Below are 26,278 nucleotides of genomic sequence, written 5' to 3'. Positions count from 1 at the left end.
CCCCCAGGCATAGCCCCGTTGCGCATTTCACTGCCCGAATTTCGGGCAGTGAAGTGCGCGACGGGTGCCACTGTACCCGCTGCACATCAGCATTGCCGCCGGCTCTATTACGAGCCAGCTGCAATGTTGATGTGACATTTCCGCTGGGCCAGCAGGCGGTAACACTGTTACCGTCCGCTGGCCAGGCGGAAATGTCATAATAGGGAGACAGAAATACCACCGGCAATGGCGGTATTCTGTCTCCCGCGGCCTCGCGGTCTTTTCAAAAGCCCGCCGAGGTCGTAATGACCCCCTATGTCCTTAATATCGTTAACAAAAATATCACCCATTTGAGTTAGATAGAACATCTACCCCCAATGGGCCAAAATTGTTGTGACTGATATTTAAGTAACGGATTTATGCGAGACAGATTTTTTACAATGATGACATGTAAACTTTTTAATACAATACACCAAATAGCAGGTGAGAATGATCGCTAAATATAGACGTCAAGGGGGTTAACTTTGCAGAAGACCCCTTTTTAGTAACCGAGTTAGCTCCCAAATTCTCTCGCAAGAAAAGAAAAAAACTTTGTATCTGCTGAAAATATTCTCTTACAGTGAAGTTGGTGAAGAAGCTAAATTCAGCAAACTTTACAAATTGAAAGCAGGGCAGTTTGTCCATTTCAGCCAGTTACAAGCAAGCATGAAGTTTAAAGGTTCACCAAACAGTTGCCGGCATATTACAAATTACAACTGTTATGGATTTTTGATGACTGTATTATCAAGTAGAGATGAACAATTGTAGGTAAGAAAAGACCATAATTCTCTGTCTACCCAGAATCTGGAACAGGATCCCTATCAACATTAATATTGCTCTTAATAAGAAACTGCAGGCTCACCTCTACAAAGACCACCACCACTCTACACAGTAGGAACCCCGATTCAAAGGGGAACCTGCCTCTCCCAGCTAACTTGCTTCATTGTAACCACTCATAAACTATATCTGGGGCTAATATTCATCGTTCGCTGCCCCACTGCGCCTCAGCTGGGTTTGTATTCTATAAATATTGCATGATATTACATTCATATATACACATGAGCTGAACCATAAAGTTGGTCCTGTGCAAATAAGAGAGGCAGAATCGTGTCCAAGCACGCTTGAAATTTATGTACGACATGGTTGCCCTCTCTGGTTATGCTCTGACATGTAAATCCAACGGGAATAATTGAAATTAAAAAAGAATAACGTTCTCTAAAAAAAACAAAGGAAAAATGATTGTGTGTGTAAAAGAGGATAGTCATCTTTGGCAGGTAAAGCCAGGGTTTGTACCTGCATCAGCAGCACAGAGAATATGAAGTTACTGCACATGATGGCTTTTCTCTGAACAAATTGTGCCAGGTGAAACCTGACAAAGGTTGTGCAGTGAAAAGCCTCAAAACGTCGAGTTTTACAGCTGGGAAATGAGATTTTGGACGAGATGTATTAAAGTGTTTTGCGATCCGCGATCGCAAAAACGGCATTTTGGTATGTAACAAATCCAATTTGCGATTCGGTATCTTGTTACCGAATCGCAAATTGGAATAGCGTCTACAAACCGATTCTGTATTAGGAAGGGGCGTGTCCTAATACCGAATCACGGAGGTATGTATGATTGTTTTGTGACCAGGAATGCGGTCACAAAACATTCGCAGTTACCACCAATTTCAAATTGGTGGTAACCCATTTGCAAAGGGGAAGGGGTCCCCGAGGGACCCCTTCCCCTTTGTGAATGCATGCGAAAACATTTTGTAAGAGTAGGCCGTAGTCCCACGGACCACTGCCTACTCTTAAAAAATTAAAAGAAAACTTTTCATTTTTAAATGCATCCCGTTTTCCTTTCAGGAAAACGGGATGCATTTTAAAAAGAAAAAAGATTGCTTTATTGAAAAGCAATCACAAACATGGTGGTCTGCTGAGCCCAGCAGGCCACCATCCCTGTGTTTGTAGCCATTCGCAATGTCTTGCAAATTGCGACCTACCTCATGAATATTTATGAGATAGGTCCATTTGCGAGCCCTTGCGAATCGCTATATGAAACTCCTGGAGTTTCATACATTCCAATAGCGATTACTTAATTGCGATTAGCAAAAAATGATACATCTTGCCCTTTATTGCGTTAACCCTCATTCCAAGCTGAGTAACTTGAAAAGGGGGGAAAATAATACTCTTTGCAAATACAGATGCCTCTTCATGAAGCTTTAGAGCTTGCCATACAATATTAATATATTTCAAGGATGTTGGGATACCGGCATTGAAAGCGCTATGTTGTAGAAGGGGGGCATACAAAAAGAGATCTGTTTATTTGTAACTTTAAACAATGTTTTTCCTATCACAAGCGGCCTTTGCCAAAGGTCTTTCCTCTCATTACAGGATAAGCAAGTGTGAATGGGTGTGGTGCTGAATGGGAGATACCACAGTGCAGGGTAGTGTTAGCATGGCCTGAAGCCTCCCTTTCACTTACCCCTTCATATTCTGTTTCTTGGTTAGCAGGGAGACCACCCAAGCCAATGTCAGATGTAGAGGTAGGCCTTTCGAAATAGTCTTCATAATTTAAGTTGTCGTACTCCTGAATGGTTTCTTCAATGAAATCTCCATTAGCGTCAACTTCAGTGCGGCCGGTGTCAGACCCATCGACCACTACTCGCTGGAAAGAAAGTGAAGAGTGATATTTATTGAAAGCACTGTACATGGGTCAGGGGGGTGAGGCTCAGTGCATGAACAAATAGAAATGCGAAATAATGGACAATAAGATAAGTTATGGAAGGATCACCCAATGAAACAGACTAGAACAACAAAAGTACAGATTGAATTACAAAAATGAAAAGAGCAAGAAATAATCAACTTAAGGTCAGTCAAAACTGGGCACACCACAGGAACTCTGACACTTCTACGGCGAAAGCAATGGAAAATCTTGTGTGTCATCCCTTTCTGGATTTTGTCCTGACAATGTTTTTTTCCTTAGTTTATGACTGATCCTCAGTGCACGTGCAAAGGGGCAGAGCCAGCTATTATGACTAACAGCAATGGGCTTACTTAGGCCCGACGTTCAAAAATCACAATGAACTTTCAAGTGAGTGATATTACTATGATTTCAAACTACTAGTTTTGGTGGGGGCAGGTATTACTTTTTATCGAGTAAAAACATGCTGCACCATGTGCTGGTGTCCTTCTCAAAGACAGAAAATAAGGTAACTGTGACTAGGGGTGGGCGGTAATCTCCGCTCTGCCTGCAAAGTTTGCGGAGTTTTGCCCAGTCCACGCTCTGCTTGGAGTGTGGAGTTTGGCAAAAACTGCGTCAACCGCCATGTGGCAGAGTTTGTTACCAGCCACCACTTTTCTTTGAGAGACATTTTTAACATTTGCAAGTTTAGCCCATCCTTGTCATTGGGAGTTGAGGATCAGTTTGCATTTTCGTTGGTGTTGGGCTTGCTTTGCTTTCGGTTGCTTCCTGTCACTGTGCCACCCACCAAGAAGAAGGAAGAATGAAGAGAGGGGAGACCGCAGAGCTGTGAGCGCGAGCCCCTGGGTAGGAGAGTCTGTGAAGTGAGAGCCGGGGTAAGAATGAAGACTCACGGGCAGTCTCGGGGCACAACACTCTCTAAGATGAGAAACAGGCTATGTGAGTTTTAATTTTATTTTTGTTCATCAAACCATGCTTGACATTGCTGCCATTCTGGCATTCCCTCTTTTACTGCATGCACATAGCTGATAGAACAATGCAAACTGCTTTCACATGTACACTGAATAGGTAGAGCATGAGAATCAATAGGTCAAGGTGCTCGTAAAGAGACAATGTGCTGCACATCCGAAGTACAACATACTTGATTTACACCAAGAAATGGTAGAACATATACAGCACTGCAACAAGACAGTTTTACTTACACACACACCACAGGTGCAGCATCCCTGCGGTGCTTCCTCACTCCTGATTTTGTAAAGTACAGTCAGAGGGTGTACAGACTATGGAGTTATCTCAAAAATGCATCGGGTACAGGCATAGTAGCAATATGCCAACATCTTACTTTCAAAACATGGGTGGTACAGAGCTCAGGAGTGCTAGCTTCACTTACGCAGAAAACATGCAAGAAAAAGGATTGTAAGCATTCCATACACCCCCAACAACATTATAATTTCGAGTAGTGCAAGCATCCTTCACGGTAGGAACACACAGCCCCGCACAAAAATTGTCCTCAGGAACAGGTACAGCCATAAGCCATCACCACAAGCTTCACACTGCCATAAGGCAGATACAGTAGAAACAGCAATAGTGCTGGTCCCCATGCAAAACAGTCACAGTCTCCTCTTAAGCTGATGTGTCTCTGATGGTAGTGTTTCTACTGGGTGTGATCAGTAGATAAATATCACACCTAAAACCCGGCTGCTGGTAATGGAGTTCACAGTCTATTGGCTTACCGGTGAGATGCCTCAGCGAGTTATATGCTCTGTGCTGACCTTTGTAGATTTTGGGTTATGGTTCCTGCATCCTGAGCCATGTTAATTGCTGAGCATTTGTAGACTGGCTCTTTAAACGCTATATCAAAATGAGATATACAGTGAAAAGAGTCCTGGGGTTCCCTTACTAGTGGACAGGGCTTACTCTAGCAATCCCAAGGTGCTCTTTTAGGTGGTAGTGTGGTCAAGCAGCCTTAGGCTTACAGAGAGGAGTGTGAGACATTTGCAAATACACACTCAGTCAATAAATGTGGCACACAGCTCAATAAGGAGCTCCACACCAGTTTACAAAAATAACAAGTACCTTTATATATGTTTTGGCACCAGAATAAATATGATCAGGTAAGTACATTTTGCAAGATAAATATTTACAGTTCAAAAAGGTCGACACAGCAAAGTTCTTGAAAGTTGCAATGTTTTTCTCTGGAGAACCAACAAATATGATAAACAGGTGGAGTACAGTGACTTACAGGAGCAAACACCTGGACTTAAGGTGACTACAGGGCAGCCAGGAGAAGAAGTGTAGTAATGCGTCGGGTGCCCAATGTAAGTCAATGGACATCAGTCCAGTTAGAAAGAGGCTGCATGTTAGGACTAGGTGACCAGTTTGGGTGAGCCACTGAGTGGGTTCAGGTCTTGCGATGCTCAGGGATACAGGGACACCATTGATCCTCTTCTCCTTGGTCCGGGGTGGCCAGGTGCAGAGGGTTTTTGGACCATCAGGTATCTGTCACTGGTGGCGCTCACATTGGAAGGGGCCACAGGAAACAGGCTGCAGGCTTGGACTGCGGAACGAGTCTGCGTGAACCAACAAGTGGGTGTAGGAAGTTGGCTCTGTATGCACTATTTCAAGGTAAGGAATAGTATGCACAGAGTCCAAGGGTTCCCCTTAGAGGTAAGATAGTGGCAAAAAGAGATCATTCTAATGCTCTATTTTGTGGTAGTGTGGTCGAGCAGTAGGCTAATCAGAGGAGTAGTGTTAAGCATTTGTTGTACACAGACAAGCAATAAATGAGGAACACACACTCAGAGACAATCCCAGACCAATAGGTTTTTGTATAGAAAAATATATTTTCTTAGTTTATTTTAAGAACCACAGGTTCAAGATTTACATGTAATACTTCAATTGAAAGGTATTGCATGTAGGTACTTTAGGAACTTTGAATTAGCAAAATAGCATATACAGTTTTCACATAAATGACATATAGCTATTTTAAAACTAGACACAGTGCAATTTTCAACAGTTCCTGGGGAGGTAAGTGTTTGTTAGTTTTTGCAGCTAAGTAAACCACCTACGGGGTTCAAGTTTGGGTCCAAGGTAGCCCACCGTTGGGGGTTCAGAGCAACTCCAAAGTTACCACACCAGCAGCTCAGGGCCGGTCAGGTGCAGAGGTCAAAGTGGTGCCCAAAACGTATAGGCTTCAATGGAGAAGGGGGTGCCCCGGTTCCAGTCTGCCAGCAGGTAAGTACCCGCGTCTTCGGAGGGCAGACCAGGGGGTTTTTGTAGAGCACCGGGGGGGACACAAGTCCACACAGAAAGTACACCCTCAGCAGCGCAGGGGCGGCCAGGTGCAGTGTGCAAACAAGCGTCGGGTTTGTAATAGAAATCAATGGGAGACCAAGGGGTCTCTTCAGCGATGCAGGCAGGCAAGGGGGGGGCTCCTCGGGTAGCCACCACCTGGGCTAGGGAGAGGGCCACCTGGGGGTCGCTCCTGCACTGGAGGCCGGATCCTTCAGGTCCTGGGGGCTGCGGGTGCAGTGTCCTTACCAGGCGTCGGGTTCTTAGAAGCAGGCAGTCGCGGTCAGGGGGAGCCTCGGGATTCCCTCTGCAGGCGTCACTGTGGGGGCTCAGGGGGGTCAACTCTGGCTACTCACGGTCTCGCAGTCGCCGGGGAGTCCTCCCTGAAGTGATTGTTCTCCACAAGTCGAGCCGGGGGCGTCGGGTGCAGAGTGTCAAGTTTCACGCTTCCGGCGGGAAACGCAAGAGTTCTTGGTCCTTCTAGATGCAGGGCAGTCCTCTGAGGCTTCAGAGGTCGCTGGTCCCTGTGGAAAGCGTCGCTGGAGCAGTGTCTTTAGAAGTGGGGAGACAGGCCGGTAGAGCTGGGGCCAAAGCAGTTGTTGTCTCTGTCTTCTCTGCAGGGTTTTTCAGCTTAGCAGTCCTCTTCTTCTTAGGTTGCAGGAATCTGAGTTCCTAGGTTCTGGGGAGCCCCTAAATACTGAATTTAGGGGTGTGTTTAGGTCGGGGGGGTTAGTAGCCAATGGCTACTAGCCCTGAGGGTGGCTACACCCTCTTTGTGCCTCCTCCCTGAGGGGAGGGGGGCACATCCCTAATTCTATTGGGGGAATCCTCCATCTGCAAGATGGAGGATTTCTAAAAGTTAGAGTCACCTCAGCTCAGGACACCTTAGGGGCTGTCCTGACTGGCCAGTGACTCCTCCTTGTTTTTCTCATTATCTCCTCTGGCCTTGCCGCCAAAAGTGGGGCCGTGGCAGGAGGGGGAGGGCAACTCCACTAGCTGGAGTGCCCTGTGGTGCTGTAACAAAGGGGGTGAGCCTTTGAGGCTCACCGCCAGGTGTTACAGTTCCTGCAGGGGGAGGTGTGAAGCACCTCCACCCAGTACAGGCTTTGTTACTAGCCACAGAGTGACAAAGGCACTCTCCTCATGTGGCCAGCAACATGTCTGGTGTGTGGCAGGCTGCTAAAACTAGTTAGCCTACACGGATAGTCGGTTAAGGTTTCAGGGGGCACCTCTAAGGTGCCCTATGGGGTGTATGTTACAATAAAATGTACACTGGCATCAGTGTGCATGTATTGCGCTGAGAAGTTTGATACCAAACTTCACAGTTTTCAGTGTAGCCATTATGGTGCTGTGGAGTTCGTGCATGACAGACTCCCAGACCACATACTCTTATGGCTACCCTGCACTTACAATGTCTAAGGTTTTGCTTAGACACTGTGGGGGCATAGTGCTCATGCACTTGTGCCCTCACTTATGGTATAGTGCACCCTGCCTTAGGGCTGTAAGGCCTGCTAGAGGGGTGACTTATCTCTACTTCATAGGCAGTGTGAGGTTGGCATGGCGCCCTGAGGGGAGTGCCATGTCGACTTAGTCGTTTTGTCCTCACTAGCACACACAAGCTGGCAAGCTGTGTGTCTTGCTGAGTGAGGGGTGCCCAGGGTGGCATAAGACATGCTGCAGCCCTTAGAGACCTTCCCTGGCATCAGGGCCCTTGGTACCAGGGGTACCAGTTACAAAGGACTTACCTGGATGCCAGGGTGTGCCAATTGTGGAAACAAAAGTACAGGTTAGGGAAAGAACACTGGTGCTGGGGCCTGGTTAGCAGGCCTCAGCACACTTTCAAATCAAAACTTAGCATCAGCAAAGGCAAAAAGTCAGGGGGTAACCATGCCAAGGAGGCATTTCCTTACAGTGGGCTCATATCTCACCGGCCTGGGGGATGCAGAGACGCAAGTGGTCCTCTTCTCCTTGGTCCGGGGCATCTAGGTGCAGAGGTGCAGTGAACTGTTGAGGTTGGCGTCACCAGAGGCAGTTGAGGGAGGCCTGCACAAAGAGACTGCAGGAGTCAGAGTGAAGGTCACAGTTGGGAAACCCACAATGGACTTTGTCTTTGGAGAGGCTGGGGACCAGGTTGGCACCGTTGGCCCACTTCAGGAGGCTCAGATGCATGGTGCTGGCCGGCAATGGCTTTGGCGATCCAAAGTCCTCTTCAATGGTTCTTGGAGGCCTGCATGGATGCAGGGGAGCATGTCCACTACTCCACCAGAGTTTCCTGGTGCTGGGGAGAAGGCTGGAAGTCTTCCTAGGCTTTTGGAAGTTTCAGCAGCTTGAGGACAAGGCAACGTTGGCACGATTGTCAAAGTTGGCAGGCAGGCTTGGCACTGAGACTGTCATTGGTCGTCAGTTCTTGCTTTTGCATCTCCGGCGTGTCCTTCTTCTTCAGGTCAGCAGGATTGGATTGCCTGGAACCAAGGGCTCCCCTAAATATTTAATTTAGGGGCATTTCAGGGAGTTTAGGGTATTAGCTTATGGGCTATTTGCCCCAGGGTCACTACACCCCCTATATGACCACCTCCTGTGGGAAGAGGGCATAACCCTGTCCCAGAGTTCCTAATTCTGCCAACACCAACATGGCAGATTTTTAAATGTTGTGTTCACATCAGGTAATGCACCTTAAGGGTGAGACTGCCTTGAAGGGTGGATACACCTCTCTGAATACTAAGTTTCCCCCCTGTCCAAGTGCCAAATTGGACTTGGAGCAAGGGGGTCTGCATCTCTACCTTGAGTGAAGCCAGATCTGAATTCCAAAGGCGGTGGGACTCCTTGAAGCCTCCTGCCTAGGAATGCAGATTCGAAGGTCACCCTATTGGGAAGGCTGTGCCAACACTGCTGCCAGAGCAGGCTTTGGTTCATGTCCGCTTGAGAACAAAGGCCCTCACCCTTGGGGGTCAAAAACATGCTTGGTGGTGGTAGCCAGTTATAATTGGTCAGCCAGCACCTGGGTAACCAGGAGGTTATCAGGGGGAACCCAAAATGTGCCCTCTGGGTAGCATGTATTAATAGATCCATCACTGCCATCAATGAGGGTTTATTAATATGAGATGTTTGATTCCGAACATTCCTATTGTCAGTGAAGCCATCATGTAGCCAGGGAACTCGTACTGACCAGTTTCCACCACATGTACTTAAAATGGCTTCCCTGTTCAGTTACTATGTCCGGGAGTCAACAAAGACATAGCAGGGGCATATCTGCTCTTGCAGATATGTGCTAACATGTCCGGATACCCCCCGGAGTGAGAAGCTGCACTATATAAAACTAATGATTGATTGATTGATTGATTGACATGTAATATAATGCACCCCCCATAGGGCTGAAAGGCCTGCTGTAGTGGTGACTTACCATTATTGCATGCAGTGTTAGGGGATATGGGACACAGGATGTGTGCTATGTCATGTTTTCACTTTTAGCTGCACCAAGACATGCAGCCTTCAATGTCATTCTGTATGTGCTAGGAGAGGGGTTTGTGAGGGTGGCACAATACATGCTGCATCCCTTGGGGACCCTCTTTGGTACCCAGGCCCAAGGTACCAGGGGTACCATTTACTAGGGACTTACAGGGGGACCAAAGTTATTGCCACTTGCATTGCATAGTTTTAAGGAAAGAGATCTGGCACTGGGGGCCTGGTTCGCTCGAACCCAGTGCACTTTCAGTCAAAATTACCAGGAAAAACTGGTGGTGACCATATCAAAAAGGGGCACTTTCCTACAGCACTGAATTGGGTGATAGTAGCTAACATTCACTTACACCAGCCACCAGGACATTCTAAAAGTCCAGGTTGTTACCCAGTCTTCAGCTTTGCCCTATGTGACAGTCTTAATGTCTGAGAAGGGGTGACTCTCGAGTCCCAAGGGCTCAAGGAATATGTTGCATGGTCTGGGGTGGGGTGATCTCTCCCTCCTTCTGTCCCCTCCGTAAAATGTACTCGGTTTATGTTCAGCTCTCTCTCTCTCTCTCCCTCTCTCTCCATCACTTTCTGCTGTGCTCCCAGCGCATGGCACTCTATCTGTCTGTCCTCTTCTCTTCCTCCACAGCCATGCTCCCTGCTCTCTTCCCTCTATCACAGTGTGTTCCCATTGTCTTTCTATCGCCTCGGTGCAACCAACATCTGCTTTAAATCTTTCTGTCCTGTTCCCTTCATCTCGAACACTCACTCTATCTTCCTCTTTCTCCTCTGCTTCTCTCTTCCATTGCTTTTCTGTCTCTTTTTCTATTTCCCACTGTTTCTCTCTCACACTTCTCTCTCCCTCCTTCAGTGTCTATGCTTTCCTTTCGACCTCTATCCTCCACCTGTTCTTTCTCCCCACCTGCTCCACTCCTTCTGTGTTTCTTCCCTCTCTTTTCCTTCTTCTCCATGTTCTTTCTGCATGCCAGGACAGTGATGTGGAGCCCAGGGCACACTCCCTGAAGATCAGTGTGAAAGCATCAAGGTGTGAAACACGTGGGCGATGCATCTACAGGTTCACAGGGGAACTGACTTGGGGGAGGTGAGAAGGGGCGGGAGGAGTGTCAGGGCAAAACAACACCAACGCAAGAGGCAGATGCTCCATGGGGAGCCCTGTGGGATAAAAATAAGATACATCCACTTCTTAGCACTACAAAGAGGCCGTAGGGCAGATTTTCACTAGAGCCAAGCAACAGACCGGACCACAAACAAACAAACCAGCAGACACCGATGGAAGTGAGATGTCTATCAGACGATGTCACAAAAACAATACAAGACAGAGACGGAATGGACGTGTGGTTCAAAAGAGACTGACTCCAAAACCCGGAAGTACCACTGACGATATTTAACAAAGGGCAAATCCAGTAAATAGGTGGGCACCACTCTGCAGAATCTCCCAGAGTTTTTATGTAACTCTGAAGAATTTCAAGGAGAAAAACTTTGTGAGTTCTGCCCACCCTTAATTGTGAACAGGCACATCTGAAGTTTTTGTGGGTTAAAAGTGTCTCCTACTTAAGAGTGAGGGACAAATGATAAAACAGAAACTCAATTACTCAACAACTTTGAAAGAAGATTCTTTAACAAGAGATTTTTCCTTTTCACGGGACTCCAGCTTCCTAAAAAACTTCTTACACACTGTGGGTGTAAGGGGCCTACTGAATTTGATACTCTTAGATGGGCAACACAACAGAATATTCTTCCTGCAGTGCCTGTGAACAGCAGTAGCCACCTGATGATTCAACTTACACATCTGAATCATATATCATTAATATGCATGGCTTTGCTTTAGGTGCCTGTCCTGGAAGGTTCTGAATTCTGGATTGTTCATCAGATCATAGGTTTGCCACAAGCAATCATTTATGATTAAAAATGTGTACACCCTCCTCAACACTTTTGAACTTCTTGTATTGTTGGATCTTGATCCATGGGACCAATACGTTTTATACAACAAAAACATGAACTTTTTGAGACTTGACTCTTGTCTTTGTACTCAGCCTAAGCAGACAGGTCCTATCTTGGATATGCGTCTTCAGCTGCAAAGTCATAAGAAGCTATTTCTGTGACAAATGCTGCACCAGAGTAGTTGCGTCTATAATATTACATAGCATAACCTGAGATGAGATGTAATGAGATGAGAATCATGAATTGTGCTCTGGTTAGTGTCTAGATCAAGACTCAAAATCATGACCCACCCCAACAACAAAGAGGCATAGAAGCATCAAAGATGTGGAAACAAAATAAGAGACTTACATCAGATTCTTTGTCTGTGATGACAGAAACAGTGGGGACTTCAACTGCAACATGGTCTCCTGTTCCCCCTACTGCTGCTCCGCCACCTTCTACAGCCCCTCCTGTTTCTTCAACAACAGTTTCCTTCTCCTCAATTTCATCGTAATTGAAGTCTTCGTAGGGTTGGGGGGTGTAATATTCTTCTTCCGTTATGGTCCCATAATTATACTCATCCACAACAGGATCTTCCACAACAGGGTTGACCTCCACTGTTTCCACTTGGGCAGTTTCAGCAGCTCCTAGGACAGAAGCCTCCGTTGGCGAAGGGGTGGTTTCCTCCTTTCAAAACAAGAGGGAAACATTTAGCGGACACAAGCAGGTGGGCCCAGTGGATGTATTCGACTAGCCATTTTAACTACACAACCAATCAGATCTCCTGTGGTTCCAATAGTAAATATTCAATTGCTGACTTTGGATCTGATTTGGAGTTAGGCAGGCTGCTTACTCCGTCACAAACGTGACATTTATCCCGTCTGCCATATTACAAGTTCATTATATCCAATGGCACTTGTAATATGGCAGAAGGATAATTCATAGCATTTGTGATGGTGTATCCTAGCCACTGAACTCTAAATCAGTCCCTTTATTTTTACTGATTGGTTCCTCATTTAAAAATTCCTGTTTTAATGATGAGCTTCCACTACAAAAATACGTCTCAAGCTGGATCTTGGGTATTTGAAACACATTACCAATAAAATGTAAACTGCTTAAACATTGCTAGAGAATACCCACGAGCACAGTATTTATTTGTTATAGGATGACACTGACTGAATGAATGAAGTTATAAATATAAGAACAACTGACTAGTATTTTTCATACTGTTTCATGTCATTATGCACATCACATTAGTTCTCTGATTTATAATACATTATGATAAATATATAAAAAGCTCCATAATTTGCCATCATAGTTCTCTTCTATTTAAAAGAACACTAATTGATTTTTTGACCATTCATATCATGGTATAACATAACATGACACATGAATATAATTTACCCTTAAAACACAAGCAGCTTCCTTCCTAAAGTAATTGTGCTACTTGCTTTAAAAGGAAAACGTTACTTACCCAGTAGACATCTTTTCGTGGCATATAGTGCTATAGATTCACATACTTTGCATAAGTCCGCCATCTAGTGTTGGGTTCAGAGTGTTACAAGTTGTTTTTCTTCGAAGAAGGTTTTCGACTTACCAGATAGAGCGACTCCTCCTCTAGGTAATACTGTGCACAGGCATTGAGTTTTTGTTAGATTATTTTCCCACAGGTGGGTGAAGTAAAGAGTGTTTACTTGTGCACATAGACAGATATAAGAAATGAGATGACAATGCAATGTATATACCTATTTACAAAATATGATACTGCAATGGCTACAGGCCCCCGGGGAGGAGGGAGAGTGCATGCACTACATGCCACAAACAGATGTCTACTGGGTAAGTAGCATTTTCCTTTCGATGGCATGTGCAGCTGTAGATATATATGCTTTGCATAGACTGTGAAGCATTCTCCTCAAAATAAGCGGTAGTCGGCCTGTAGGAGTTGGAAAAGTTTAGAATAATGTCTTAAGCACTGCCTGTCCAACAGTTGCTTGTTGGCGAGCTAAAACATCTATGCAGTAGTGTTTAGTAAATGTGTGTGGTGTAGACCATGTAGCAGCTTTATATATGTCTGCTATTGGTATGTTCCCTAAGAATGGCCATTGAAGCTCCTTTTTTCATAGAGGAATGAGCTTTAGGAGCTACTGGTAACTGTCTTTTAGCTCTGAGATAACAAGTATGAATATATTTCACTATCCATCTGGCTAATCCGTTTTTTGAGACAGGATTACTCTTGTGAGGTTCTAAAAATGCTACAAATAGTTGTTTTGACATACTAAAATCTTTTGTTCTGTCAATATAGTACATGAGAGCTCTTTTAACATCAAGGGTGTGTAGGGCTCTTTCTGAAACTGAATCTGGCTGTGGAAAGAAGACTGGCAAATCCACTGACTGATTGATATAAAAAGGTGAAATTACCTTTGGTAGGAATTTTGGATTTGTCCTAGGAACTAATTTGTCTTTATGAATCTGAAAGAACGGTTCTTCTAAAGTGAAATCTTGAATTTCACTAACTCTTCCTTAAAGAAACTATTGCTACAAAATACAACCTTCCATGATAGGAACTGAGGAGTACAAGCATGCATGGGTTCAAATGGTGGGGCCATAAGTCTTTTGAGTACAATGTTTAAATTCCATGCAGGAACTGGAGGAACTCTAGGTGGGATTACTCTCTTAAGTCCCTCCATAAAAGCTTTAATAACAGGAATTCTAAATAGAGAAATGTGCTTCCTGTTTTGAAGATAAGCTGCTATAGCTGCTAAATGAAGCCTAACAGAGGAATATGCCAGATTTGCTTCCTGTAAGTGTAACAAATAGCATACAATATCTTGTACTAAAGAGTTAAGTGGGTCAATATTTTTGGGTTGGCAATAGTAGACAAACCATTTCAATTTGGCAGCATAACATTAGTTTTGGGTTTACGTGCCTCTTTTAAAATATCCATGTTTTCAGATGAAAGTTTAAGGTGACCAAACTCTATAACTCCAGGAGCCATATCACAAGATTGAATGTGCTGGGATTGAGGTGTCTGATTTGACCTCGGTTTTGGGTCAAGAGGTCTGGTCTGTTTGGTAGCTTGTGATGAACTACCACAGATAGATCCAGCAGTGTTGTGTACCAATGTTGACGCACCCATGTGGAGGCTATGAGAATCAAGGTGATTGAAGTTTGTCTTCTCTTCCTCACCAGTAATGGAAATAGTGGGAGAGGTGGAAAAGCGTAAGCAAATATCCCTGACCAATTCATCCATAGAGCATTGCCCTTGGATTGTGGGTGTGGGTACCTGGATGCGAAGCTTAGGCATTTTGAGTTTTCTTTTGTGGTGAATAGATCTATGTCTGATGTTCCCCACACTTTGGAAGTATTTCCGAATTACTTGAGGGTGAATTTTCCATTCATGAACTTGTTGCTACGTCCTGCTTAATAGGTCCACTAGCTGATTGTTCTCTGGGAGATATTCTGCGACTATTGGAATATGGTAGTGAATAACCCATCTCTAAATTGACTGTGCTAAGGTGGATAATTAGGGTGAGTGTGTCCCTCACCTGTTTTTTCAGATAATACATTATGGTCATATTGTCTGTGCGTATTAACACTAATTTGTGTGAAATTTGTGTCAGAAAAGTTTTGAGCGCTAGGAACACTGCTAGTAATTCCAAGTAATTTATGTGGTAGGTTTGTTAGATGGAGTCCCATTGTCCTTGTATAGTAAGGTTGCTGAGATGAGCTCCCCAACCTGTATGTGGTGCATCTGTTGTGATTGTGGTCTGAGGCACAGGGTCCTGAAAGGGCTGCCCTTTCGATATGTTGGTGTGATTTCACCATTGCAGAGAGTTGTAAGTCTGGCAGTCCAGTAACACTAAGGGGGTCATTAGGAACACAGCGGTAAACACCGCCATGTTCATGCTGGCGGTCTTTCTAGAGACCGCCGGCCCCTTGATACCCCGCTGGGTGCATAAAGAACATTCTGCTGGGCCGGCGGGGGGAAACAGTGTTTCCGCACGCTGGCCCAGGCCCAGCAGAATGCAGGGGCAGGACATTGCCGACGGCTCCATGTGGAGTCGTCAGCAATGCCTCTGTGCGGCGTGTGCAGCAGCACCCATCACGCAGAGACCTGTGCGACGGGGCACTGCATGGGGGCCCCTGCACTGCCCATGCCAAGCGCATGGGCAGTGCAGGGGCCCCCATAGGGGCCCCGGAGCACCCCTTCCACCAGCCTTTCTTTGGCGGGGGAACCCGCCAGGAAAAGGCTGGGGGAAACAGAGTACATTATCCAGAGAGCAGCGCCGCTGGCCTGTCGGACAATGTAATCTGCCATCGTCAGGCTGCCTGTCAGCGGTAACCTGGCAGTGGCAGAGGGCTGCCACAGACGGCCCTCCCTGTGTTAATTATATGGCGGTTCAGACCGTCTTGCCGGTGGCAGTCTTTTCCGCCGCCGCCGGAATGATGGTCTGAACCGCCGGGTTCGTAATGAGCCCCTATATCCTGATGCTGAACCTGTGAATGAGACCATTGGTGTGAAAGGCACTGCTGTAATGGTCACATGTGCAGTCTTGTATTTTGAACTATGGCTATGCATTAGTCCATCATTCCTAATAGTTTCATCACTAGTTTGACTGTGTTAGTGTGATTGTGATGCATCTGAGCTATTAGATCTTGAAATGCTTGAATCCTTACTAGATTTGGGTATGCTAATCCTGAGTGAGTGTCAAGAATTGCTCCCAAATACAGCTGCATTTGTAATGGTTCTAGATGGGATTTGACATAATTGATGGTGAATCCCAACTTGTGAAGAAGATCTATTGTGTATTGAGTGTGCTGTTGACATACTTGGCTTGTATTAGCTTTTATTAGCCAGTTGTCCAGGTATGGGAAGACATGTATGTGTTGTCTTCTGAGCAATCCTGCAACTACCGCTAAGCATTTGGTGAACATCCTTGGTGCTGTTGTCACTCCAAATGGTAGTACCTTGAATTGGTAGTGCTTTCCTGCAATGATAAATCTTAGGTACTTGCGATGTGCTGGATGTATGGAAATGTGGAAATATGCATCCTTGAGACCTAATGCTGACATGTAATCTCCTTTTTGCAGTAAGGATATGACATCTTGTAGAGCGACCATGTGAAAGTGTTCTGAATGAATGTATAGATTGAAATGTCTGAGATCTAGAATTGCCCTTAATGTGCCATCTTTTTTTGGTATTAGGAAGTATAGTGAATATACTACTTATCCCTGTTGAGTTATGGGTACTAGCTCTACGGCTCATTTGAGTATTAGGGACTATTCCTCCTGTTTCAATAATTTGAGATGGGCCTGAGTAAGTCTGTGTGAATGAGGAGGAATGTTTGGTGGAATGGTAGGGAGTTCTACACAATAACCGTATTTGGATATTTGATAGAACCCATTGGTCTGTAGTGATGTTTTGCCACTGTGGATAAAAATGTACCAGCCTTCCTCTCACATGAGATGTATGTGCCATGGGGATGATGAGTGAGTCACTGTGTGTTTGCAGTGGAGAAAGTTCTGGAGGTGGATGACTTGCGTCTTCCTCTATTATTGGACCCTCTGTATGAGCCTTGAAAACTTGACTAGAACTGTATGGCTTGTTTCTGTTGGGAAGTAGATGCTGAATCTGGGGCTAGTTGCTTGAAGCCACCTCTAAATTGTGGCCTGCAAAATGTACCTTTAGCAGGTGTAGTATATACTGCCCCCATTTCTGTGGTTGTTTTCTGAATCTTTCTTTAACTTTTCTATGGATGTGTCCACTTCTGGCCCAAACAGATGCTACTTGTTGAAAGGCATGTTTAAAACTGCCGATTAATTTCAGGTTTGAAGCCTGAACATCTGAGCCATGAGTGTCTTCTAATAACTATGCTGGTATTTATGCCTCTAACTGCAGTGTAAGCTGCATCTGTAGCGCATCTAATGGTATTATTTGATATTGCTTGTCCCTCCATAATTATCTGCTGTCCCCTCTTCTGGTGCTCTAGTGGAAGGTATTGTAACAACTCTTCCATCTCGTCCCAGTGGGCCCTGTCATACCTAGCTAAAAGAGCTTTAGAGTTGACTTTTCTCCAGTGGTTCGCTGCTTATGAGGCAACACTTTTTCCTACAGCATCTAGCTTTTTGCTCTCCTTATCTGGAGGAGGAGCATCCTATATTGATTGGCTGTTAGGCCTTTTTCTTGCTGCCCCAACCAATATGGAGTTTGGTGGGAACTGAGCTCTTATGAAGACTGGGTCTGATTGAGCTGATTTATATTTTTTTATCAACTCTAGGAGTGATAATCCTGGCCTTCACTGGTTCTTTACAAATGTTTGTTGTGTGCCTAAGCATCCCAGGTAGCATTGTGAGACTTTGATACTCTTTATGAGTGGATGTGAGAGTATTTAAGAGAAAATCATCCTCTATGGGATCAGTCTGCATCTGCACATTTTGGTGTGCAGCTGCTCTCACTATGACCTGATTGTATGCTGTAGTGTCTTCTGGGGAAGAAGGTTTAGCAGGGTATAAGTCTGGTTCATTGAATGAAATGGGATCAGGATCATATAGATCCCATGGATCTGTGTCCTGTTGAATGTCACTGAAATCATCCCTGTGAGGTGATGCTGAGGATGTCTGTGGAGAGACTTGCATTTGGTATGTGGGTGATGGTGGTGGTGTGGGGGGGCAGAAGAAGAGGAGAAAGTGGTGGCGAAAGTTGTTCCTGCTGCACCATCTTTTCTCTCTCGTTGTCCTTTGAGACCTTTTTTGGTGAAGGTCCTGCATCTAGGGTCTCTAGAAAGGATAATTTTCTTTTCACAATCACTGGAGGAAAGGCAATTATCTTTCCTGTGCCTTACTGTATTTGTAATTTGCTCTGTCGAGCGTCGTAACCTCTAGAATTAGCTGTATTTATGACGTTTCTTGTGTGGAAGTAATAATTTTCCTACGAGGAGCTTTCGGCTCCGAAGTCTTAGTCGTTGAGTGTTTTACTCGGGCCGAAATTATCGGCTCCAAAACAGATGACTGTTTTTCTGGTTCCGAAATGGATGTCTGTGATTTTCTGCTCGACACCGAAACAGCTGGACCAGTCTGTTTTGTTGGTGCCGAAAGCACTTTGGTCTTCATTATCAGTGCCAAAGCCGAATGTTGGCCATCCGGACTTGTTTATTGGATCCAACCATGGCCAGAAGGCAGTGGAGGACCGACAACCAGTTCTGGAGATTTTTTTAATGTTGTTGGGTGGTGTGACGATGCAGGCATACTCACGTACTGAGCTGGAGGTAGAGGATGGCTGTCCACATTGGAGTCCTGGTCGGAGCCCGAATCTCTAATGGAAAGCGCTGTACTTTGCTCTTCCTCCTCTTGTGCGGTGTTTCTCACTGTAAATGTCTGGTGTGTCCTCTGTAGACTTGAACACCATTTCTATTTGACGAGCACTTCGATCCTAGACAGACTTCTTCAATCTAAATGACCTGCAGGGGTTGCAAGTCTCTTCTCGATGATAAGCAGAGAATGCACACCAAATGTTCGTCGGTGTACAGGAACTAGCATGACACTGAGGACAGAATTGAAATAGAGTCCGTTCCATCAGCTCGACATTGAATAAGGCCCTAAAGGGGCAAGGCCCTTTTCGGGGCAAAAAGGGATCAACCACGATGGTTCATATCGAATCGATTATAGATAGAAATCCCTCTCAAAACAATACTGAAAGGTATTATAGAAACTTAAGTTCCGAAAAAGTTCAGAAGGCTTGAACCGAGATCCACCTGAGAGAGAAGAAATATGTCCAATCCCGACGGCAGAGAGAAAACAATCTAACAAAGGACTCGATGCCCATGAGCAGTATTACCGAGAGGAGGAGTCACTCGATCTTGTGACTTGAAAACCTTCTTCAAAGAAAAACAACTTATAACACTTCGAGCCCGACACTAGATAGCGGACTTATGCAAAGCATGTGTATCTACAACTACACGTGCCATTGAACATAATGTTATTGAATGTTATATCTTGCGTCACACTGTATCTGACACTCTTAGCATTTTAATCTTGCAAGAAGCCATGACTGCGTGGTCTCAATACCCTAAGATAGTCAAGTCTTCATTACGGAGTAACTTAGTTATCCAATTTCAATGCCCCAAAAAGTATTGTAAAATAGGAGTTCTGATAGAGCAGAAAGTAACCTGGGCTCAAAATTAATTATTGAGCACTGAAGGTTCACAGAAGCTGCAGTGACAGACACATTGCCCCCGCCGCATGCTTCTCTTTAGACCTGTTTTCAGGGAGTTACATGCCAAAATTATTGCAACTTTCAAAACTGACAACACTGATGGAGTTTTTTTTTTGGGTGAACAGTACCTAAATATGGGTTAAGACCACTGTCAAATTGTCTCTGCTGAGGCAATTCTACCTTATTTTTAGGATTACTGCCAATTCTGCTGTACTTAATTTTGGAATCTCAAAAGTATCTTGTTTCAGAAGAAAATTAGCTATGCAGTGTGCAGTCTCATGCGCTAATCCTTTGACCTTACCAAACCCGTTTCTCCTGTGCAATTGCTACTGTTTTCTCCTATGTGTCCAGCATAGTTTATTATTTCCCCAAATTCACTGAACCTTTACAAAATTAGTGTCTACTTGCTCTCTTCATTTAAGGAAAGTGAGGCAGGTAATTGCACTACTACCTCATTAAAATGGATTTGTAGTCATACAAGCCACTGAGAGCGCATAGCCAGATTACTGTAATTCTTTGTACTGAGCCCTTCCAAAATATGCAATATGTGAACTGCAGATTATTTAAAACATGGCTCAAAGAAAGTTGCTTAACTTGCCTTGTGGAATGTCAGTCAAAGGGTATTTCAACAAAATATGCTGGATAATGCTTGATTTGTAAAGGATTGAGTGCGGGTGCCCTAAGGTCTGCTAGGCAGCCCAACCAGCGCAATTAAATGGCAGTGCACCTCTTAGCAGTCTTCAATCCATCTCATGCAGCTGTAATCCACTTCCAGACACTACCTGCTCCTACATCTCACTCTTGCAGGTCCCTGCTTTCTCCTCCTAAAACGTGTTTCGTCTTTTTTAGTTTCTCCCTCTTTCCCTTTGTTTGTTTTCCCTTTCTTTCTCTCGGGAAACTTCAGATGAGGAAACATAAGGGCTGGCACTCAAAAATGAGTGCTGATGGCCCCTGTAGAGTCCGGCTGGACTTGTTCTAGTGTTTCACCAGCTACTCAGCTGAGGGCTGGCCTTACACAGACACCCCACACCCATCCAGCACTGGCGTCACCAGTCAGGTGATCCTGCCAATCAAAAGGGCCGGGCGCATATGCCCGTGGCCAGTTACCAGAACCCAGTAACCATGTGTCTGTGTCACTTTATTGCAGCATGAGGGCCTAGGGCCCCCAACACTACAATTGTGACGATCAATCACTCATCGTCCAGGTCTCCAAAGGGCAAGCACCATCATTGCCATGTGCATCACGGTATCCATCAAAGGAGCAGTTAAACAACCAGACTGGAGTCCTACACTGTTGCTATGATGCTCTGAGGAACCAGTCAACCAATGACCACCTGCTCACCCTGTCTGTATCCTGCTCACCCTGTCTATATCCTGCTCTTGTGGCAAGGCGTGTTGTGACCTGGACCCATTTACCCCTGTGATTGGACGAGCGACTAGGCAGTGGCTCCTCAGAGGTCTTGCAGCTGCCCTGACGTGGCACACAAACAACCCCAAAGTAGACCACAAGCAGTTTCGTGGTAACCTAAACAAGGGGCCTACCCAAGCGCGAGAGAGGCACTTGACATTGCCCCACCAATGATGTCGAGGAGAGAACAAGGTGTGCAATGGAGACTCCAACAGGTCACAGCACACCAAGACTGTCTTCAGTGAATTAATACGACACCAACTAGACACCCTCCTGGCAACGTGAAAGGCAATTGCCCTGAGACCTTCTGAGAGCCCATTTACACCTGGTCCATGTTGGCAAATGCACCGACCATGAAACATCCACCCTTGGGGTTGCAAGAGACTTGGATGTGGTCCTGTTGGGAGTTCAGTGCGACCCCCTTTGGCGCGGCATAAGTTGGCCCGCACAGCCCACGCAGTCCCGTGGCAATCCAGGGGCAAGGGCCTCAAGGAAGTTCTAGAGTGAAGAATCCACAAATGAGAGGTGGTCTGGAAGGTGCTCCACCAACAAAGTGTCAGGATGTGCCAAGGCTTCAGAGGAGGACTTCACACCATCACAGATGTCATTAGTCTTCGAGGGATTGGACGTCATGAAGCCAGGATGTCTCAAAAAGTATATTTGCAGCGAACTCCATCAATGCTCCTGATGCACCATATTTAAAAAAAGTGAACTTTATACACCAACAGCCTCGCCACGAGTGCCGCAAGACTGACCCACAGTGCATGAGTGGACACTGAACCAACCATCTGACTGACACGAGGCCGGACTTTATCCACACAGTGTTCGTCCCCAACTGTACCTGGTTAAATCATGGACTCATGCGGAGGTGTCCGGGTGCTCCCAGCTGCACCTGTGCACTGGAATACTGCAGCCTGCCTTTTCGAGGCCGAGAGACTGATGGTGGTGTTTAGTTATTGTGTTTTCTTTTACAGGTTGGACTTCGTTTTGTTCCTCAATAAAGTTTGGGAGGGATGTTGAGTCCGGCTGGACTCGTTCTAGTGTTTCACCAGCCACTTGGCTGAGAGCTGGCCTTACACACACACACCTTTCCAACACAGGCGTCACCTGTCAGGTGACCTTGCCATTAAAAAGGGCCGGGCGCACGTGCCCGTGGCCAGTTACCAGAACCCAGTAACCATGTGTCTGTGTCACCTTATTGTAGAATGAGGGCCTAGGGTTCCCAAAACTACAGCCCCATTTACTCAAATTAAGCCCGAACACTGGCTATCGATTAAAAAAAAAACAATTTAATTTAAACTTCTCATTATTTGCCACAAAGCCATCTAGGGTCTTTGTCCTAAATTTGCTGATGGTTTGATTCAGTCCTACAACTCCATCTCGAAAAGTGGCATGTCCGTATGTTTCTTAACTATTACTTTAATAAACATCATGAGATTGTGAGATTGTTCCCCTTCATATGCAGCATCGCAGTGCAACGATGTATGAAACTATGAAAAACATATTTGTTCAAATAAACTACATATAAGAAGTAATTAGCACCAAGTTACCTTATGAGTAAACGTGCTTAAAAATCGTTTAACACTGTTGCAAGCTTCACAGTCTGCTCATGATCTGAGATCTGAAGAGCAGTGTACATGTAAACGGTGCCTGTCATCACTTGCATACTTATGATGACAGCTTGGAAAAAAACTAAAAGCATGTAGTTTCTGTTGCCAAAGGTCTCTGGTGAGCCTTTCTGCTGATGTTGCAATCCTTCAAGCTAGTATTGTGATGCAACTCAATAGATGTCTGTAATGGTGAGCTTGTTATAGAATTCATCGTCCATCTATAATGCGACTGTGTAGTTAAATGAAAGTTTCCCCGAAAGCAGCAAAGAAACTGGAACAAATTCTGAGCAAGTGTAGAATTTTTATTGTGATAAAAGGAGACTTTGTGGTATTGAAACAAAGATGCCATTCTGTTGCAACAATGGGTTTACTGTTTTCCCAAATGATGGCATTTAGAATGCTTCTGAAATACTCTGCCCTACCAAACGTCCTTTTGAAAGTACAAGTACTGGGATTGCACATGGTAATCAGCTTGAACACTCAAAGGTCACAGCAGCTCAGCTTCCAGCATAATATCACACCAGAACCTTTCTGATTAAAATGCACCTCTTGTTATGCCATCATTGACGGTGTCCTGAAAAGACCTTATTTTTGTAAGTTCAGTTTTGGTGCTTAGTGCGACAGCTGCAGGCTACCCCAGCGGGATCAGAAATCCTAATGGACATAAGGGAGTAGAGAGGGGGAGAGTGGTGACAGGGTACCAGGGGCTAGGTACCATTGCAGGTTCAAGGGAAGCAGCTCACAAAAATCTGATCTCTCTATGGAGGATGCTCTATTACCACAGCAGTCACTGTGAGCACAGGGACATGGAGAAGGGGAAGGTTGATTGAGTAATTTTATTTATGCAGCACATTTTAATATTAAGGGCTCCTGAGCACTGGTGCCTGCTCCTGAGACAACTAGTGAAACACATATGTCTTCATGGTTTTCACACTTATTTAGGAAAAAAAACTGAAACCTAATAAATACACTTTAACACTTGTGAGGAACTGGAGTCCTGCGACACCCTAATAAAGTAGAGAGTGACAGGTTTTCTGACTGATGAAGCGGGGCAAAGTCACATAGGTGTCTATGTAGGATATTGTATCCCACAGGTGGTTAGAGGATGGGTCATCTATCCAGCAAGAAAGGACAATACATGCCTAATTCCTGAACTGTGGGCAACTTATATTCTTGATAATGCCTTGCCAGGAATACCTGCATACAAGGTATTGAGGTAACCGTCCCTCAAGTTGACCTAGGCTTCATCCAGAGTGGCCTTTTTTAATTTAGCTAGGGAGTCTCTGGTGAAAAAGCTTAGGGCATCAGTAGACACACTCATTGCTCTTAGTGAATGGTCAATATACCCTTAGCTAAAGGAAATGCCACATCCATGGTCAAGTGGACAATAAAAGGTCCTGTCAATGTCCATAGTTGGAGACTATTCCTTAGGAGGTGTCTATTTGCATGGAGGCAGACACAAAAGTCTGCTTGAGTCAATAACATTACTGTGTGGAACCTCCCCTTAAACCATCCACATTGCCTGTATCTCTACCATTGCAATTATCACTTTCAATGCATTTCTTGCTGTATGTGAATTGCTATACTGCCCATGTGGCATGATATCTAACTATGTACAATAAATAAAATACCAGTACTCACACTTCAGTTCAAGTCCAGCTATGCCTGACTACTTGAGGCAGGGTCCTTCATGAACCATAGTGCCAGCCTTTAGAGAGTAGTGGCAAGAAAGCAGGCTAGAACTGGGCACCTCTTAATTTATCTCTGTGCAGAGACAAGATGATAGAACAAGCAATTGCAATGCAATGGGTCTCGCATTTGCTCGAGTTAGAGCTATTAGCGTTGTAAATTACTAACTGGACTTTTCTTGCCACATGATTTGAAAATGAAAAGTAAAACAGTTGACATAAGCGAGCTGATTCAAAGTGCCACGGCTGCCATGAGCATGAGCGCGAAGAAGAGACACAAAAAGAAAAAGAAGTTTGCTTGCAGTCATCCATGTAACAGTGGCAGTCTGCAAGGCGGTAATAAAACCGCCCCAAGGAGGGACAAATGTAAAGCATTCACCAATGATGATAAACGATTTTTGAGAGGCAAGCCTACGAACGAGTGAAAGTGATCAGCGTGTGGTGGGCGTGTTTAAAAGCCGACAATACTGACAACAGGTTAAAGCACTTGCACGCTCGACCTAAAAATGATTTTGAAACAAGAAGAGGCTTGAAAAGCTCATTACTAAGCAGGATTAAAGAGCAAAGAATCCCTCTGACTTTGTTGGCACTGGTTTTATATATGCCCATTTTCAATGGCCCACTAAGTCTGATTAAACCCCTCATTGCATTTGGATTACCTTTGAGTCTGAGACCCTCAGAGTGACTGAATTGGGATTGCACTTTGCTCGATAGCTCAGGTGACAAAACATGTACTCTACATTATAACATGATGTAAAAGCAGCAATTCTCCCCAAAAACGTTTTGGACTATCTCCTAAGGGTTAGACTACCCTCCGCAGACTGTGGTAATAGCACTGTCCAGCTACAAAGAACAGTACATATTGGGGGTGTTGGAATATCATGCTTGTCTCACATCATTTCGGCATTTTGCATTGCGTTTGTTATGCATAGTGTTTACAATTTTGCCACTACACCACTTTGTGGTACTGAGATTTCATCCAGGTAAAAGGGAGTGGCTGTTCGTGTGTCACGTGACTGTGTACTATTATTTAGCACGAAATGCCTCTTCAGGTCCACTTTGGCTGGGAAGTGCTGGGCTACTTTGTGTATTAATACGTAATTTATTTCACATATTTTGTGCATTTCACGGAATTTCTCAAAAGAATTTACACACGCTTTGCCCAGGCTTATTCATTATTCGGACTTGGCAAACATATTTTATATGAACAGCTACTGATGCCACAAACATGAGATTTATTATCTAATCATTAAGGGCCATATGTACGAACACATTTTCCCATAGACACAGAATGGGTAAAACCCTTTCATAAATCTGGCCCTAAGTGTAAATAGTTTAGTCTTCATCATGTGATCGCACCTCAGTGACTCAGGTACTTGTTACCATGAATTAGGACTATAAAATTCCTTCCTGTGCCTTATAATTAAGCTTTAGTACACAGTTGTGCTCTTAAACTACTGATCCACATAGTAAGTGTGGGCATCACTTGTAAGACAAGGTGTGCACACAGGTGGTTAACCTAGCTATGAAATAGGTGGGATAACTATGAATGCAATGCTGCTGGTTACCTCTTCAAGTTCTGTCACTGATTCAACAATGACTGGTTTAGGGGTGGCCTTTTCCGGTTTTACTTCGTCGGTGTCCTCATAGTACGGATATTCATAGTAGTAAGGATCGGATTCTCCATCCACGGGCTCTGAGTACTGCAAATGAGTCAACAGAAGAATAAAGTAAGAAAGGCAGCAGACAATGAAGGCAGAGAAGCTGCAATTAATAGCTCTTAATCACTGTTCTGTCCTGAGAAAGGCACCCAAACAAAAACTGTCAAGCAATGCCTTTAAAAGCCAATGTCATCACACAACACACACCACAAAACACACAACATACAAAAGTAGACTTCTGGACAGCTTCGCTCAGCCACTGGCTCGGTTTTAAGGACTGGCTGACAAAGTTGTCCATCAGCTCAGGTTTCAATCCACGTCA

At 44.8% G+C, this 26,278-nt stretch overlaps 1 protein-coding gene across 2 annotated transcripts in view; it reads right to left on the bottom strand.

Moving 5' to 3' along the window:
- The window catches only part of COL5A1 (collagen type V alpha 1 chain), a 425,380-nt gene that overhangs the window by 204,493 nt on the left and 194,609 nt on the right, over window positions 1–26,278 (bottom strand). For both annotated transcript variants that reach the window (XM_069241581.1, XM_069241580.1), the window contains exons 6-8: window positions 25,864–25,998; window positions 11,747–12,064; window positions 2,483–2,665 (exon numbers count right to left, since the gene is read on the bottom strand). In XM_069241581.1, the coding sequence (XP_069097682.1) occupies window positions 2,483–2,665; window positions 11,747–12,064; window positions 25,864–25,998 (636 nt within the window). The remainder of the gene's footprint in view (window positions 1–2,482; window positions 2,666–11,746; window positions 12,065–25,863; window positions 25,999–26,278) is intronic.

This window comes from Pleurodeles waltl, chromosome 6, assembly GCF_031143425.1.
Source record: "Pleurodeles waltl isolate 20211129_DDA chromosome 6, aPleWal1.hap1.20221129, whole genome shotgun sequence".
In the NCBI taxonomy this organism is placed as follows: domain Eukaryota; kingdom Metazoa; phylum Chordata; class Amphibia; order Caudata; family Salamandridae; genus Pleurodeles; species Pleurodeles waltl.
Note: the sequence above shows the minus strand (reverse complement) of the source record. Positions and strands in the feature narration are given on the sequence as shown.